This window comes from Gavialis gangeticus, unplaced genomic scaffold (assembly GCF_001723915.1).
Source record: "Gavialis gangeticus isolate Ggan-Ray unplaced genomic scaffold, GavGan_comp1, whole genome shotgun sequence".
Taxonomy (NCBI): domain Eukaryota; kingdom Metazoa; phylum Chordata; order Crocodylia; family Gavialidae; genus Gavialis; species Gavialis gangeticus.
In genome coordinates this window covers 65,149,494-65,162,784 of record NW_017728995.1, presented here as the reverse complement: position 1 = coordinate 65,162,784, position 13,291 = coordinate 65,149,494, and the positions used below count along the sequence as shown (strand labels likewise).

Sequence of the window (13,291 nt, the reverse complement as noted above, 5' to 3'; positions counted from 1 at the left end):
AGGCAACTCAAATTGGGCACCACAAACTGCTACCTTCTTGAAAGAATAGGCCCAAGTATGTAATGTTCCATGTCTAGAAAATATTAATGCTTAACAGGAATAGCAGTGACTCTGCAGTTCCAAGTGGTTTAACTTAGGAAATTATGATAAAGCAAAAAAAAAAAGATGTGGGTCTGGTTTATGAAAACAGAGTTAAATCTGACTCTCACCCTTCAACTCTAAGATGCAGTTCACATCCATACCCAAATCGAGACCAGCTTCACATCATTCATAGTAGTAGGGTGAGAAGTGTCTGTGTCTGAGCCTTTGAGCAAAAATGGATTGTTTTCGGCAATTACTGAAATAACTAGCATCAGGCATACATTTTTGTATTCAACCAAGCCAGTCAATGCTGAACTTTCTCAACTCCATGCTTACATTCAGTATGAAAGACAAAGCAAAAAGGTCTCAGCATAAATATTTTCCTACAAAAATATATAGAAAGAGTGCTAAACCTTATGTACAGTTTCTCATGACGTCAGCATTGTTCTTCAATAAAAGCAGCAGGTGGTAGGAGCAGAAAGGCCTGGTGTCCTTCAGTTAATTTCTACAGAGCGAGATGGAGTGTTTCCAGTACTGTATTGGCATCTGTTTTACATCAAAAGAAGAAGAGCTAAAAAGTTACGTGGTGACTTCATTATAGCTTAATTGCAAATTTGTACACCCCTCCCCCAATAATTGCCTCTTCCAGGTCCTGTAAAATCCACTGGGCTTCTCTCATGCCCCTAATTCCACAGCGTTTAATTTCCATCTTTTTAGCCCTACATCTTGAATAGAAAAAGCCACTATCTCAAAATCAAAACCAAACAATTTTTTTAGGGTCAAACCATTAATGAAATTTAACATGATCACTGGACTTTTCATCCTGAATTTACGCTGACAAATTCTCCAGGTGCCAGACTCTCTGATCTAACGTCTACAGTCCTCCTCAATCCTCTCTCTCACTTCTCACTTCTCACTTCTAGGTAACTCCAGATTCACCCTTCATTTTGTCTCCCCATTTCAGAACACCCTAACTCCCATCCAGGCAGAAGTCTTGGTCCAGTGTCCAGGCAACAATAATTTAAAAGGGTTGTCACTGCGCCCTTCTTGAGACAACAGGTGATGTCTCCTTAATGTTAGCTGATCCTCAAAAGGGGAGTGGGGGGTATGTGTGCGCACATGTTTGCATACACTCCCTCCTGTTCTTCCACAACCAAGTAGCCTAAGTTGTGTTGAAAACAGCTGAAGCTTATGAATGGCTTGTATTTTGGGAAGTAGCTGTTTCTCCCAGCTGTCAATCCTTTCCAAGGTCACCTTCCTGTGAAACACTCCTAAAATCTTAGCACAGGTTTTGATCTAAAAATAAGAGTCATTTGCTAAAAAACTAAAGGGCTGTTTAGATAAGATGTTTAGATAAAGAACTTACCTAATGTCTTGTAGGTGTTGTCTTCAGCTGCTGAGACAAACACAAAAGTTTAATTGAGTGACAGGCAAAAGGCTACTTGGGAAATGTTTGCTTTGCCACCTTTACCTGTCCTTTTGCCCCGTTTCTTTTTACAACTGGATGACACTAATTTAGAAGTTACCTGATTTCCAGCTTCTCCTGAAAGTCATTGGGCAAGTTCTCTGCTACTTGGAAAATTAGGCTGCTTTATTGAAGTACCTAAACATGATTTTAAATGATATGCAGGTTAGATAGAACAAGTTGCCCTTAAGTAATATAGCCGGATGATCATTTTCCCACTTCCTCCTTGTTCCTTGCCCTGGGCTTGGGAACACACTTCCTCTTCCCCTAAGACCACAGCCTTCCTGTGCTTTCTATTTATAACACAATTGTAATGAACCCCTAATTTAACCCCTTCTTTGCCTATCTTGGGTTGACTTTTAGGTCTTCTATAGAGATTTCATGATATATGTATAATCCACCCACTAGTCCTCTCAAGGTAAGCTGAAATGTACTTCTGAATAAGGCTACCAACTTATTTTGGTGGCAAGATGAGGTTACTTAAAGAGACGACAGGGCAAAGGAGACTAAGGTTAGGGCCCTGTGTGCCTCTCACAGAGAATGGCTTTGGGAGGTGGAGAAAAGAACTACCAAACATGATGTTGAGAAAGACAGGAGAACCATGAGAGGACAGATCTACGACAGACAGAGAAGGAGAGGATGTCAAGAAGAAGGAACGATCGGCAGTGTTAGAGCCTGCTGACAGCCTGAGGTAGGTGAATTTGGAACGTGGGCCATGCGGTGTAGCCAGAAGCAATTCATGGGAGAGTTTGGTGAGAGCAGTTTCATAAGAGAAGCAGTTTGGTTATAAGCTATTTTGCAGTAAACTTAGAGGAAGGGGGAGAGAAGACAGTGGTTGGAGGCATGTAAGTTTGAGGGTAGTGATTCTGAGAACAGGAGATACAAGAATGTGTTTATAGGGGAGGCAGAGCGAAGTCTTTAGCTTGGAGGGGCTGGAGTAGATATGACAGATGGTGACTTGGGGAAAAGGAAGAAAGGGTTTTGGGAGTGAGGGATGGAAGGAAGATCATATTGGATTTTTCTAGCTTCTCCTTGAAGAAGTTACCAAGATTCTGGGCGAAGTGAGAATGAGAAGGGTTTGAAGGAGTCCTAGGATGTTGAGCTGTATGAGGCCTTAAGAGGTCATCTCATCTAGCCTCCTGGTTCATTTTCAGGCATCAGAAATATATTAGACATACCTAGACACCCTGAGACAGGTGTGGAGTTAAACAAATCCAGTGTTGGGGATTCCACAGCTTCCCTGCCAAAGTTCAGTGCTTTACTGTCTTTATCTCCTTAAAGCTCATTACCCCTTGTCCTGCCTTCAGTAGAAAGGATGATAATTGTTCTCCATCCCCATTTTTAAACCTTCAGAAACCATTATCATGTACCCCCCAAGTCGTCTTTAAACAAACCTATTTCTTTCAACTTTTCATAATGTGTTTTGTGTTCTTTGTTTACTGCCTGTTTTCTTCTGGCTTGTCTCCAATTTGTCTGTGTGGTCACCGTAACTGGACACAGTACTCTGGGGAGGCCTCACCAGTGGCAAGCAGAGTGGAATAATTGTCTCATGTGTCTTGCAAACAACACTCCTGGTAATACATCCATACTGACATTTGTCTTTTTTGCAACAACATCATAGTGTTGACTTATGCAGTCTGTGAACCATTCCAATCCCCAGGTCATTTTCTGCAATACTACCCCGTAGCCAGTTATTCCCTGTTTCGTATTGTGCATTTGACGTTTCCATCCTCCCCCCTGCCCGCCATGGGTGAAGAATATCAGTATAAATCTAGAGTAGTGCCCCAATTTTAGAGGAATTGCTTTAGACTATAGAACTGCTGTAACTGGGGCCAGAATCTGCATTTTTTCTGTCTCTGACACCCTGTTAACTAGGGATGTGATATATTGCCTTAGATATGATGCTTGTGATTCATGTTTCTAATGATTCAGACCAGTTCAGTTGACAATTAAGACTTTGGTCTGTCCTATAATGGTCTCACAAAACAACAGTCATTAGTAAGCAAAAGGGAAAAAAGGGATCTTGTTAATCTGTGTGTATGCTTGCATGCATGTTGTACATTTAAGCTGCGTAATTTCAGTTGCTCTCTGTTGCTGTGTAACTCTCACTTCTGCTTGCATTACCCATTTTCATTTCTATTTTTCATCTACAAAACCAGAGAAAATGTGTGTGAAACTAATATTCCCCTTGGGCCAACTTTTGCTATACAGCACATTTCTTTTACAGAGTTTCAGTTCAAATGTAACATCAATAATATTTTTTTGGTTTTGGAGCCCAGATACAGAGAGATTTAAATGGTAGTTGCATATTTTATTATTCACTGCTGTTTTGCTTTTCTAACCTGTGACCCTTCCCCATGAGGTGAAGCACAACTAAAACATCATATGTTCCAGGAATGTGTTGTTTTCTGATGGTTAGAATTGTTTGCGTAGCTACTGGGGAGGCTTCTTCAGAAACCCAAGCATTAGATACAGCAATGTCTTCTTTACTTCTTAAACTGACAACTATTGTTCATCTGTGCAGTTCCCCTTGATTCTGGTTGTGTATCAGGAACAGATCAGTGATCTCTTGGGACTGCTCAGAATCCTAGAGTGGCAGGGAAATGAGTTAGAGTCTCAGATGGCATCCATCACTGATAGCTGCTGGGCACCTTCCAGTTGGGAATGAAGCAGTGACTCGCACCTGGTACATTATATTTGTTCTCCTGCCCTTTTCCCAGGAGGATAAATGTGCACCATGGAGTATCTTGTTGTGATAGCTGTTTTTTGTTGCTGTATGTCCGGTGCTATGTGTATTTATGTTAGAGGAGACCAGGAAGGGCACTGGGTTGGTGGGATGGCTTTTAGTTCTTGGAGAAGGTCTGCAGGTGAAACTAGCCCCCAGCTCCGTCTCCCATTCAAACACACCATGCTCTTATCACGGGAGGTCCCTTGGTACCAGAGGTGCAGAATGGATGACTGCAGTCTTCATCTTTTAGAAGTCCTTGCAAATAATCATTTCTTGCTTTGTGTATTGGGCAAAACTGATGTCTGGCCATTCTTCGCAGCTGTGGCCTTGTCCAGAAGGGGAAGGCGGAGGGGGGCCACTATCTTTGTGACTAGTTGCCATGCAGGTTGAAATTTCCACAGCCCTTTGTTTGTGGTTGGGCTTATGGCAGCTCACACAGAGACCAGTGCCTCTGGTTCCCCTTTTCCTTACTTTGCTTCTTGCTGTCTATTCTCACTGGTTCAGTCAGACATTCAGTACTCTGCAGAGTGCTCCAGTATTGAACTGTTGGGGCTGTCCTGCATGCAGTCCCCTTCTTTTGACTCCAAGCATGGAGAGGTTTGTCAGGGTCTGCCAGACTTCACCCCACAGTGAGGGCAAGAGCTACCTGGGGGCAGACGGTTGGGAGGTGAAGGATGCTGCTCTTTGATGATGCTACTGTGCCCTCTGCTTCTAAAAGAGTGGCTTGCACAATAGGAGCAGGGGCCGCTACACTAAGTTGCTTCCTCTGGCTGCCATAGAAACCAGGAAATCTTGAGAGAGAAGCAGAAAACACCATGTATGGTAGCAGGAGGGGTTAAATCCTAACTTACCTCCCATTTACACCAAGACTGAATTTGTGCCCATAGAGGGCCCCCTGGCGAAGAGAGTTTTGCAGGGTAACGAGATTACTTACAGAAGCACAGATAAACCAGCAGTCAAGGGAGCAAACAAAATTGACATTTGGGACATTATAGTAAAAGCAGGAGACAGCTCAGGAGAGGGAAAGAATGTAGGAGAAAGATGGGAAGTTGTGGGGCAGCCATGGGCAGGGGGAGCTTGGGGAAGGTAATAGGCAGAATGCTGTTGGGAGGGAACTAGAAAGTATAAAAATGGGCCTGGGAGCAGTGGAGGAGTCAGGGAGGGCAGGAGAAAGCTTTAGAGAGCAACTGAAGAGTCAGAGGGTGATAGAGCAACCACAAAACACTGGTCTCTTGTTATATTGGCATGCTCACTGCCGGTTGCTGCCAGGAGTGGAGCTGAATCTGTTGTGTTGCAAGTGAGCAAAATTTGAAGGAGAATGCTGGTGTAGACCAAGACTACATGACTGTCCATCCCTGTCAGCCGGGAGCTGGCTGGGCAGCAATGCGAGCGCATGCTGTGCACTCTCCAAAAGCGGCAAAAGATGTACTCTGGGAATCCCCAGGAAGCAATCTGGTTGAATCAGCCAAAATGCTTCTTAGCAGGGCCTCTGCTATAGCCCAGATCCTCTGTGCTCCTCTTCACCAGGGGCTGTTGCTATAAAATACATTTTAGTTCTTCATGACAAAGTGAAAAGACAAGTGTGAAATGCTTAGTACATTTTCAGTGACCGACATATACCCAAATAGCAGAGCTGTCTGTTCAGCGTGGGTCGTCTCCAAGAGGTGACCGCTTTAGAAGGCTTTCTGTGACAATGCCTAATGTTAAATGTACTGAGGGACGATACACTAAGACAAGAGCAGCACAGAGCTATAGATGTGCATATGCTTGGTTTTTATTTTAGTTTATCTTCCTCTTAGAGAAAAAAAAGTGCAAATATTATTTTAGTCCTACATGATTTATACTTTAGGACACAAAATGAAGAAGGTGTAGTGTCACTCAGTTTGTGAGGCTGGGGTTAGAGTCTCACAAGCTAATTTTAAGGGGTAATTTTGCTCCTTTAACTATTGTCTCATTGCCTGCCCTGTCTGTTTCCATCTGATGTCTCGTACTTAGACTTATAGATTTCATAGACATTAGAGCTGGAAGGGACCTCGCAAGATCATTGGGTCCAGCCCCCTGCCCAAAGGGCAGACATCATCAGGGGTCAAATGATCCCAGCAAAGTAGGCATCCAAGTGTTTCTTAAAGGAATCCAGAGTAGGTGCTTGCACCACCTCTGGGGGGAGTGACTTCCAGGCCCTGGGGTCTCGGCCAGTAAAGAAGTTTTTCCTTATGTCCAGCCTAAAACGGTCTTCCAAGCGTTTGTGACCATGGGACCTAGTCTTCCCATGGGGTGCCCTGGTGAACAGATGTTCTCCCAGTTCCTGGTGCATACCCCTTATATACTTACAGGCTGCCACCAAGTCACCCCTGAGCCTATGCTTTTCCAGGCTGAAGAGTACCATGCCTCTCAGCTTCTCCTCATAAGGCCTGCTCTCTTGTCCTCTGACATTCACGTGGCTCTCCTCTGGACTCTCCTGAGCTTCTCCACATCCTTTCTGAATTGTGGAGCCCAGAACTGGACACAGTATTCCAGCTGTGGTCTCACCAAGGCTGAGGAAAGTGGGAGAATGGCTTCCTGTGTCTTGTTTGAGATGCATTGGAAGATGCAGGCCAGAGTTTTGTTTGCTTTGCCAGCTGCGGCATGACATTGGTGGCTCATGTTCATCTTGTGGTCAATCATGACCCCCAAGTCTCTTTCAGACGTGGTGCTTGCTAGCATAGCACTGCCGAGCCTGTAAGTGTGGCGTGGGTTCTTTCTTTCAAGGTGGAGCACCTTGCATTTCTCAGCATTGAATGCCATCAGGTTTTGACCTACCCACCTTGTAAGCCTGTCAAGGTCGACCTGGATTGCCAGTCTATCCTCTAGGGTGAGTGCACTTCCCCATAGTTTGGTGTTGTCAGTAAACTTAGCCAGTCTGCTTATAACACCCAAGTCCAGATAATTTATAAACACGTTGAAGAGTATAGGCCCGAGAACAGAGCCCTGGGGGATGCCATTGGTTACAGTGCACCAAGCTGATTTGGTTCCATCAGTTATTACTCTCTGGGTCTGTCCATGGAGTCAGTTCCCCAGCCATCAGACTGTGAAATTGTTTAGGCCGCAATTCCCCAATTTTTCCACGGGGATATCATGGGACATCAAGTCAAAGGAACCTTTTTGTTCTGTATTTGTAGGAGCCCTTGCAACATGGGCCCCTGCTTTATGAAGAGAATTCCTAGAGGTTACTGTAAAACAGATAATTAATAATGATCAGACAGGGTGCTGGACCATATCTGAGTCTCCAAGGTGCTATTGCAAAAATAATAATAACAACTGAAATTTCAGAGCAGATAAACTGCTGTGGTGGACAACAGGGAAACAATAGATTGACCGAGTTCACTTGCACTGGAAATTAATTGATTTCAGGATTCTTTTCTGTTACAGACTGGATTAAGGAGTTATATTTCCTTAATAGCTTTCTTGTCATTGAGTCCCTGAGTCTAGACATTATACCCAGCCAGTATCAATATATCTAAATGCCTGGTATGGATTCATAGGTCCAGATCCTGTTTCCATTTTCACTGATGCAAACCCAAAGGAACTCTCAAAGACAGTGGAATTATCCTGGTTTTACACTCCTACAGGTGAGGGCAGAATTTGACCTGAAATGTTATGTAGAAGCTGAAACATGAGGGGTATCAGCTAACAACTTGTTGCAACATCTCTAACCTTGTGTAGAAATGTCCTTACACAGATATCACTTCTTGTGTCTGCCTGTATCTGCATGAATGTGATACTTTCCACAGTGTTGGAATCAGAAACAGGGCAGACTGCAGGACACCCTTGCAGACAGGAAAACAGATCTTTTGACTAAATTCTCAAAAGCAACCTATACATTTTCAGTAAAAATGTTTTCCTTTCTACCTGCTTAAAGACAGATAGAGATATTAGAAAAAAATGTTCTGAACATTGCCTGTGGACAGCAGACCAGAGTTGTTCATTTGTGCATGTTTGCTGAACATGTTGCCAAAGCCAACCCTAGGGAAAATGGTGCCTTGGGCAAACTTGTATTTGGTGCCTGCCTGTGTGGGGCTTCTCTTCCCTTCCCACTTCCCCTAGGAAATTTTCCTGTCCCTAACACAAATTTTAGTTTGCAAGGAACATCTCAGGCTTCAGTGCATGCTTTATACTCACCAGCGCTGGTGCCGGGCTGCAGAGGGGCTCCATCCAACAGGCTAGGGAGCTAGGCAGGGTGTCTGTCTTTGGAGGGACCACACTGGCTGCAGTCCCATGGAGCCAAAATGCAGGGAGCAGGAGCCTGTGATGAGTGGCCCGTGAGTGTTGGCACAGGGGCCTCCAGTGCCCGGTGACCTCCACAGGACTCCTACAGGGCCTGGCATGCAACTGGCCACTTGACCTTTCCTGCTCCCCTCTATGGGCCGCTGGCCCCAGCCTGGGGCTCCCTGCATGTGCCACCCCACTGCACCGAGGCCTCCTCCACATACCGTATTGGTGTCACATGGGACCCTGAGCAATGCCCCAAACCAGTACTGCTACCTGTTGCTTGTGGCACCTGGGTGCGCATGTGTGCGTGTGCGCACATGCATGTGTGTGTGTGTGTGTGTGTGCACGTGTGTGTATGGCATCCCCCTGACTACAGCACCCTGGGTGGCTGCCTCTGCATGTTGCTGCCCCAATTTCTGGCGTGTGATGTTATTTTCTTAGAGAAATTTAAAGGATTCTTTCAAGGCATTTTTCTGCTGGTTATGGTTTTTGTCAGTGTTTCTCAGATTTAATCTTTTTTACTATGTCTGACTCTTATTTGGTCCTGTGTTTAATATTAAAAAGCCCCATGAACAAGATAAATATGCACAGAATAAGAGGTGAACCACAGACAAATATGTCTTTTAGAGGTAACACGTACAGATTAAAAGGTTCTGAGACAAGATTTCATAAAAGCTGTGTTAGAAGCTCCTGTATGCTAATAATGAGAACATACTTTGAAAAATAAATGAACATGCCTCTGGCACCACCAGTGTGAGACTGGGAATCCAACTATGAGGATGTACTCATCTATTTTGTATTCAGGGAGCAACTTTGATAATTAAAGGATAAATGTGTATCTTACGTGAAGTCTAGCCCCAGACAGCTATAATCCCATGAGTTTAATGTCCCCTGAGTGTTTCTTCCAGTTGGTTTTGGGTGCCTCCCCACTCCCGAATGTACACTGCTCTTGGTGGTTGGCGTTTAAGCCAATAGCATCCTGACTAGGCAGGGAAGCACCTGCCCCTGGGCTGTTCCCTCATTCCTGCATCAGGTTCTGGAGGCTGCTTTGCTTCCTGCAAGTGTGAGAACTTCTTTGGACTAATTTCACAGTGGGGAAAACCTCCAATCTGCTGTCCCTGCCTGACAGGATGTTGAGAGCTGTTTCCATTGGGAACAATACTTCCTGCAAATCAGTTGAGCTGGTGGATAACGGATCAACTGAGCATGCTTATGCACAGCCATCTGTTTTGGATCTGATGGTATGTGCTTGTAATTTCAGAAGCAGCCATGTACAGACACTCCCCTTTCTTGGCTTTGCTCACTGCCTGTGCAGCATGGGCTAATGGACTGACAGTTTGTGTGCTGCCACAGTGAGTCAGTTCTTTTATGTTATCAGGACTGTGTGTGAAGGCAGAGCATTGGGATGACATGAATGGCATCTGCAGACTGGTGAATCTGGCACATCCAGGTTCAATGGCAACTTCAGACAGCTTTGCTTCTGAGGACTCTGCATGGTTAACTCCTCAGATTTGCCACCTTTTAGGATGCAGTGTCTTACTTTAATGATCCAGATTGTCTCTCACTGGTGGGAGGTCCAGGCCAGCACTTCCCAACATTTTACAAAGCCTCAACCAAAATTATCTCTTGGAAGAGGAACTTCAGCTGTGACAAGGACGGGTCCGGTTTGGGATGGCATGGACACTACGCGCACAGCTGACAGCCCAGAGGTTGCAAATTCAAGGCCATAGCAGGAGTTCTCACAGTGTGACTGGGTCAGATTTCATCAAATCTCTGAATTCTGCTAAATACCATGTCACAAGAACATGAAAAAGGAAGCAAGGGACTGAATCCATCCTTTAACAGAGAGAGGTAGTTTTCTGTATTAGGCTGAAGTCAGGCAGAAGGTACGGACGGTGATGTTGCACTTTATAGACTAAGTGAATCAGGGAACACACTGTGCCCACAAACATGGCTCCCTGCATCTCCTTTGGAATACCTCTAATGAGGACTACATCAGCCTGTAGTTCAGTTTTTGCAGCACGTTTCAGACCAGTGACAGCAAAATGGGAATCATGGTCACAGACTTTCAGGCTGTCGCCAAAATAGACGTACAGCCTATGTACTGGCCCCTCAAAGAATTCCAGGAAACAGCCTGAAATCCTCTGCACCTTTTGGAAACTTAACAAATAACATTTGAATATTGCTTTTCAAATTAAATTCAGCTTTTAAAGGACAGGTTTAGTTCTTTTAAGATCGAAAGCACAAGCATCAGGGTCAGATGGGAACCAGCTCCTCTAAAAAAAAATGTAATTACTTATTTAAATTCCTAAATGTGGACCTTAAAACCCTGTCTAGGTTTCTTGTGCTGATTAAAAGAGAAAGTACAAGAATTGATGCGTGGGAGACATTTTTATTTTGCCTTTACAGGTCTTCATTACTTAGAAGTGAAACATACTTTAAAATTAAACTGAATTGAAAATGGGATGTCTTCCATTTAGCTCTGCTGAATCTCTGAGGTTATTTTTGCTGAGCCTGGCTGAAGCATGGGTGCATTTCTGTTTGGGTTTGTATACTGTGAGCTGTTCTGCAGAGAACAGCTGGGCTCAGGTGGACAGTCTGAAAGCTGGCCTGGCTTTCTCTGAATTGTTAAAAAAAAAAACAAACTGAATGTTTTTCCTCTTTCTGCTTTTCCTCCTGTGAAGATTGAGATTTCCACAGTAGGAATGATCCCCAACAGTGTCTGACAACATGTGTGTCCTGTGGGTTATTGCAGGCATCAGAAGGTGTCCCAGTGAAGTACTTCGACACCCTGGAGGAGCTGATAGAGTTTTACAAGAAGGAGTATATGGGACTGGTATGGCACCTCAAATATGCAGTGCAGCGAGAAGAGGAAGATGCAGGCGATGAACCAGAGGAGGATGCAGGTGAGATATCCAGGGGATGAGTGGATGACATGGATCTTTGATGTTTGCTCTGAGCTGGAGAAGACATAGTATTGGCAGGGGTTTTCTTAGTTCTTCTGAACCTGATTCTCAACAGTGCAGAGCACCTATAGTTTCCTATCAACTGCATTAGATGGGTGAGTGCTTGGTGAGATACCTAAATATTACCCCCTTCATGCGTCTGCACTATGAAGTGTGTCCCTAACAATCAAGAGACATTTAGATATCATAAATCATATCTCACTTTAATGAGACAGGCAAAGGGTACAAAGATGTGCTGCATGCATCACCTACAGCTGTGTTTGGAGTTTCCAACACAGTGCCCCCATACTCAGTAAATGGATTTCCTGATATTGGTGGTTGAAGAAGCCTGATGATCAGATTTCCTCATGCCTGGGGACAGAAAAAGATGGCAGGTGAATGGCTGATGTCAACTTCTCCATTTGGGTTTTTTTTAAACAGAAATCATAGAATTGGTGACCTCCACATACATGCCTATTTGCACTACATTCTTGCTTTGCATGCACACACAGCATTGTGCCTACATGGAGCACCCACTGCAAGCACTGTAGGGTATGTTGATTGTTATACCTCTCCTATAGTGCCCAGTATGGCTCCTGGGACCAGGGGCATAATCTCTATAATATCCCTTGTAATACAATATTTTACTGCATTTAGCCTTGAGATCTCTAGTGGGCTATTACTAGCTGACCCATATTCCACATACCCAAAGGGAAGAAGCAACATTGTGGTCAGGGAAGCATGCTGGCAGCCTTGTTCTGCTGTCTCTAGAAGATTCATGTTCCAAACCAACGAGATAGGATGGCCAAGATAGGATGTGCCAATCAGAGCTTGCATCCACCTTCACATGAGGATTGTAACTTCAGTCCATTGCTCTAAATGAAGTGCACTACTAGTGGGAAGTGAAGAGTTTGGTATGTTGTTTTAGTCCAGTAGTGGTCAATCTTCTGGCCATCAGGCCAGGGCCGGTTCACAGGCCAGATCAAGCCGTGCACAGTTTCTGCCTGGCTCACACTGGCTTCATGCTGGGATTGGGCACTGGGGTCCTGTGCTGCCCCTGCTCAGCCCTTTGAACAGGGATCAGGGCTGCTCAGTGCACTAGGATCAGGCCCTGGGGCCTCATACCATGCCTGCCTGCTGGGATTTGGCCTAATGGCCCTATGGCCCTGTGCTGCCCTCACCTAGCCCCATGCACTGGGATTGCACCCTGAAGCACCCTATGTGCCTAATCCAGCACACAGGGCCATGCTATCCAGCCCATGGCGCTCCCCATGGGTCTGAAAATTTGGTAGCAGGGGAGTGGTGCCACTACACCCCTGCTACCAATTTTTTTAACCTTTGGGGAGCTCCACAGGCTGGATGACCCAGTGCCAGGGGGCAAATCTGGCCTGCAGGCTGGGGGTTAAGCACTCCTGCTTTAGTTCTTCAGCAGCAACTTTAAAGTGAGATTTCTTGGGCTGGATTTTAGTGGCGGTCTGCATGGAATTTAAGGGTTATATGGCCCCTTTAGAAGAAATTAAAGATAACCTAATGTTGTGTGAGAATTTTCCTCTCCCTAAGACAAATTTTAGTTTGCAAGGAGCATCTCAGGCTTCAGTGCATGCTGACTGCGTTATACTTACCAAGGGCCAGCTTGTGTCCAATATTAGCTGCTTATGTGGCTTATTTTACTGTAGTATCAGAGCAACCAAACTTTTCTGTATTTATCCTCACACACTGCTAATGAGGTGAGGAAAATAGTGTGGTATATCCCAACATAACAAACATGAAATCAAGACCCAGAGAATCTAAGCAATTTGCCCAAAGTCGCACAGAATCTGTAGC

The 13,291-nt window shown here is 44.8% G+C and overlaps 1 protein-coding gene across 1 annotated transcript in view; it reads left to right on the top strand.

Annotated features, from left to right (window-relative positions):
* INPP5D (inositol polyphosphate-5-phosphatase D) overlaps positions 1-13,291 on the top strand; it is a 105,072-nt gene that overhangs the window by 54,398 nt on the left and 37,383 nt on the right. Inside the window, exon 3 of the mRNA XM_019503752.1 lies at positions 11,278-11,428. Within this exon, the coding sequence (XP_019359297.1) occupies positions 11,278-11,428 (151 nt within the window). The remainder of the gene's footprint in view (positions 1-11,277; positions 11,429-13,291) is intronic.